The sequence below is a fragment of the Lepisosteus oculatus genome, chromosome 9, assembly GCF_040954835.1.
Source record: "Lepisosteus oculatus isolate fLepOcu1 chromosome 9, fLepOcu1.hap2, whole genome shotgun sequence".
Taxonomy (NCBI): domain Eukaryota; kingdom Metazoa; phylum Chordata; class Actinopteri; order Semionotiformes; family Lepisosteidae; genus Lepisosteus; species Lepisosteus oculatus.
This window is the reverse complement of record NC_090704.1, coordinates 31,148,006-31,152,390: the sequence shown is the minus strand read 5'-3', so window position 1 is coordinate 31,152,390 and position 4,385 is coordinate 31,148,006. Positions and strand designations below refer to the sequence as shown.

Below are 4,385 nucleotides of genomic sequence, written 5' to 3'. Positions count from 1 at the left end.
CTTGTCGGACGGAGATGTAGTCGGGCGCGCAGTGTTAGTAAGGAACATGTGGTTTTAGATACGGATAATTGTGAGTAAGAGCCGTCGGTCGCTCTGTCACAGCGATGCAGCTCTGATTGGTGGTCAGCGGGAGAGATGGACGTGGAGGTGACCGTGACCTCGGAAGAGGGGTGTGCTGTGGGTGAGCCCGAGTCTGAGGAGAGCCCCAGGGGAGCGGAGAGACAGCGAGACCTGCCCGCTAACTGGATACTGCAGCACCCCAAGGTACCAATTCAGCCGAAAGCCGAATTCATAACACTCGCTTTACAGTTGCTCTGCAGTAGACCTGCAGTATAATTACACACGGAAAAGGGAAGAGAAGAAATGATTCACTTGGTGAGGGGTGTAGAACAGTTCTTTTCGAGAGCTTTCTAGGTATTTATACACTCAAATAGCTGCTTTCTGCTGCTGTAGGAGCGAGTAGTGTCCACCCTGTAGTAGTGCGAATCTTCTAGCCTGATCTGCTCAGAGCTCAGAAGCTAGGCAGGCTGAGTCTGATCTGGTCTGTACTGGGGTGCGAGACCTCCAAGGAGGAAACGGCTGCTGGTGTTGGTGGACCAGTAGGGGGTGCTCTTCCCTGTGGACCAGAATGCAAGCCAAAGCACCCTTGTGGGGAAACGGCAATAGGTGGAGCCATCCTGCAGATGAGATACTAGACTGAATTGCGTGGTCTGTGATGATCCCTCGGCACTGTTTATAATAATAACAATTGCTTAATATAGTGCTTTTCTGGGCACTCCACTCAAAACACTTTACAGGTAATGGGGACTCCCCTCCACCACCACCAATGTGCAGCCCCACCTGGATGATGCAAAGGCAGCCATAGTGCGCCAGAACGCTCACCACACACCAGCTATCAGTAGGGAGGAGAACAGAGTAATGAAGCCAATTCATAGATGGGGATTATTAGGGGGCCATAATTGATGAGGGCACATGGGAAATTTAGCCAGAATGCTCGGGGTTACACCCCTACTCTTTTCAAGAAACGCCCTGGGATTTTTAATGACCACAGAGAGTCAGGACCTCGGTTTTATATCTCACCCAAAAAACAGCGCCTTTTTACAGTATAGTGTCCCCGTCACTATACTGGGGCATTAGGACCCTCATAGACCGCAGGGTGAGTGGCCCCCTGCTGGCCCCACTAACACCTCCTCCAGGAGCAGCCTTAGGTCTCCCATCCAGGTACTGACAGAGCTTCAGTGGGCTGCCGGCTGTGAGTTGCAGTGTGATGTGGCTGCTGGCAAATTTCTCCTGCTCCACACCCACACCTGTGTGAAGTGTGCTGTGCTCTGCTCTGACGGTGACCCTGTCTCAGTACCAGGAGCTGATGAGCCTCGAGCTGGGGGACTCAGCCCAGGTGTATGCTGCCTTCCTGGCCTACGTGGACCTCACTGAAGGTGGGTGTGTGTTGGTGTCTGTGCGCGCTCTTGCAGTGGCTGCTGGATTGTGCCTGTGCTCGCGGTGCGACAGGGACTTTAAACTGCTCTGCGTGTGGGGTGCCTGTCTCTTGTCCCCTGTGCAGTGCGGCAGTGGCAGGATGTGTCCTGCAGGGGGAGCTCCGAGCTTCAGCTGGTGCTCCTGGAGGGGCGGGAGAGAGAAGGCCAGCCCACGCAGCTTGTCGTACCGGTTCCGGCCCAGAGGTCCATCAGTCACAGCTGGTAAGAAAGTGCCAGGTCAGAGGTCAGAGGTCAGAGGTCAGGGGGCGGGGTTTGGCAGGAGAGTCTGGAGGGGGGGGGGGGCTTCTTGCCTCACCAGTCACAGCTAGTGAAACTTGACTCAGTATCTGGACTGGCTTCAGGAGGGAGGAGGAGTGAAAAAATGGAGAAAAGCAGGGCAGATTTCACCCCGTAGCCCAGACCTGTTTGGCTCAGGCCTGGCAGGTCTCATTAGCTGCTCAGAGGCTCAAACCACACACTGCCACCCTAGTGTGCATTTAAACCAGGGTGACGCTGTCATTGGAAACAAAATCACCTTCACCTCCTGAAACTGGGATCCTGGAGCAAAGTCAGTGGTACAGAGGAAAGGCTTTGATTTTAGCCGCTGGATTGAGAAAACGGCGAGAAAACTTTCGGCTCCATTGCATCATATTCCTTAAATTGCTGCCAGGCCCCCTAGGAGATGAGAGTGAGCCACGAGGTGCGCAGTGAGAAAAGAAGGACGGGCACCGTTCTGAAACGCGATGAGAGGCCGGCCGAGCCAGGGCAGTGACTGGAGAAACAGTGTCGCTGTCGCCCTGTTTCAGATGAAAAGCCAATCAGCTGTACAGTCAGTAACGAAGTGACGGTGCCGCTAATTGACTTAATGCACTGAAGCTAAAAGCCTCACCTCTAAGTAAAATAATTCTGTGAAAGGCACAGTTGGTTCTCTCTGCTGGGCTGTATCTCCATCAGCAGTGCACAGATGGCACAGCACCTCCTAAGTCCTGTTTTCAGAGACTCAGTGTCCCTGTTATATAACCAACACAGTACACGACTCTACCTGCCCTCTAGTCTGCTCCTGTACACAAGTTCCACATCTTTGAGCTTGCCAGCTCAGCCACGCCTGCAGTGTTTCAATCATGCAGGCATGACCGCCCTGCACAGCGGTCGGGTTTTCTAGACCACTGGGAGCTGGAACTGGATCGAGCCTGTGGCACCATCGCGTCTGCAGGGGAATCTGACCGCGCGGCTGTCGCATGTTCGCGAATGGGTCCCTCTTATCTCCTTGCGCGAGGGGCGATTGTTAGCTGGAAGGCGTGAGCACACACACATGTGTGTATATATATATAAAAGAGACCCCGGGAAGCCTGCGGACGCAGACACAGAGACGGAAGCTCTGTTCTGGGACAGCCCTTCGCCAGGCGGGCCCGTGATCTGCTCACCTGCTTCCTCGCGCAGTGCCTGGAGGAAGACTCCCTGCCTCTTGGGAAGCCCGGGCCGTTTCTGAACCGGCAGCGCTGCGGTTGCAGTGGTGTCTCCTGGCCCCGAGACTCACAGGCTCCCTCTTCCCCTTCCTGTGCCTCCGTTTCTCTCCTGTCTCCCAGGATCCAGACGCTGCTGGGCTCCCCGGGCCCTGGGGGGGCCTCCCCAGCCTCCATGCTGCTCTGCGCTGTGGCCCCTGACTCCAGCCTGGTCTACCACCGGCTGACCGCTGGCCTGCTGACCCCCAGCCCCCCTGAGGACATCGCGGACCAGGATCACCGGCAGCACCGCAAGAGGCGCCTGCGCTGAGGTCGCGGGGTAAATGGCGTGGCACACAGGGCTCATGGCCAATGCTACAAGCCACCTGAGGGCATTTCCAGGTCACCACTGCACATAGGAGGTCCTGATACTCCAGTGGCCGGGTACCATTGAGGGGAGCGGACCCCGATTCTCAGGAAGCGATACCAAGGGCACAAAGCTTCTGGACACTGCAGACCAATCAGTTGTGTGGAGCCTGCTCTCTGCAGTGAAGAAGCCAGAGCTGTGAGAATCCGGACAGAGACTGATCACTGATCTGGAGGGAGGAAAACAGTGGAGAAGCAAGTCCCTGACACTTGCTGGGCAACTGGGCACCAACACACTGGCACCCTGTTTAACCTACACCACGTCCCCTTGACATTCAGATCCCCACTGTTCTGTACTGCTTCTACACTGGATCTGCTCAGAAGCGCTGTACAAATCAAGGAACTCACGAATCATAAATATTTTTTTAAAAGGCAGTGCCATTTTCTCCGTTTGTGAGCACCCCACCACAGACAGATGATGTAGTGTTAGAGTAACAGCCAGGAAAGTTTGTTTCTTTATGGGCTGGGGCTTGGCAGCTGCCCCTCTGCATTCCGCTCACCTCTGGAGTATGAGCTCACTAGCGCACGTTTTCCACAGGCCCAGGCCTCAGACTAGCCAGTGCGCCGTTCCCCTACTACCCACCAGGGGGCGGGAGAGCGCTTCTTTTGGTTCACAGTTGCTGGCGTTCAGGGCCTCAGGGCCCTGAGGTTTGAGCTCCAGCCCAAGCCCTAAATTAACATTGTTGATTTGCTTAACTAGGCCTATTAAGCATGATTTTGGCAAGGTTTCGTTTTGGGCTGATGCTTTAAATGAGGCGTTTAGTTTACAATATAGTAGCTGGAAACCCTTGAGGCTTGAGGGGAAAAAAAGTGCTACATGTTCCCAGTTAGTCAAAGACGTTGTTCCGTGAAGTAATGGAGCGTTTGGCTGGAGAGCAGTGGCTGACTGAAGGATGGTAAAGTCCCAGTAAACTCCTGTGGTCCTGCCCCGGGGTGTTGATATTGAGTATGAGGAATGTTTGAGCTGTTTTCTTCAGTTACTTTTCAGTAGGAGCATGCAAACTTTTATGCTGCAAGTCAGTCGGGTCAAGGAGCAGCACCT

The 4,385-nt window shown here is 54.5% G+C and overlaps 1 protein-coding gene across 2 annotated transcripts; it reads left to right on the top strand.

Moving 5' to 3' along the window:
- On the top strand, window positions 1-3,718 carry tsen15 (TSEN15 tRNA splicing endonuclease subunit). 2 transcript variants are annotated; one of them, XM_015356256.2, is made up of 4 exons: window positions 1-264; window positions 1,361-1,436; window positions 1,562-1,697; window positions 3,062-3,718. In XM_015356256.2, the coding sequence occupies exons 1-4, from the start codon at window positions 136-138 to the stop codon at window positions 3,246-3,248; spliced, it is 528 nt and encodes a 175-aa protein (XP_015211742.2). In that variant the 5' UTR covers window positions 1-135; the 3' UTR covers window positions 3,249-3,718. The 2 variants fall into 2 exon arrangements, with proteins under 2 accessions (XP_015211742.2, XP_006635345.3); XM_006635282.3 differs by having other exon boundaries at window positions 1,355-1,436.
- Window positions 3,719-4,385: the final 667 nt, after the last annotated feature.

What these genes read in the sequence shown, in the direction of transcription:
- tsen15 (XM_006635282.3), top strand. Translation starts at nt 136, where the DNA reads ATGGACGTGGAGGTGACCGTGACCTCGGAAGAGGGGTGTGCTGTGGGT. An exon ending in GGATACTGCAGCACCCCAAG is followed by an intron (nt 265 to 1,354) that starts GTACCAATTCAG and finishes ACCCTGTCTCAG; the next exon opens with TACCAGGAGCTGATGAGCCT. An exon ending in CTACGTGGACCTCACTGAAG is followed by an intron (nt 1,437 to 1,561) that starts GTGGGTGTGTGT and finishes TCCCCTGTGCAG; the next exon opens with TGCGGCAGTGGCAGGATGTG.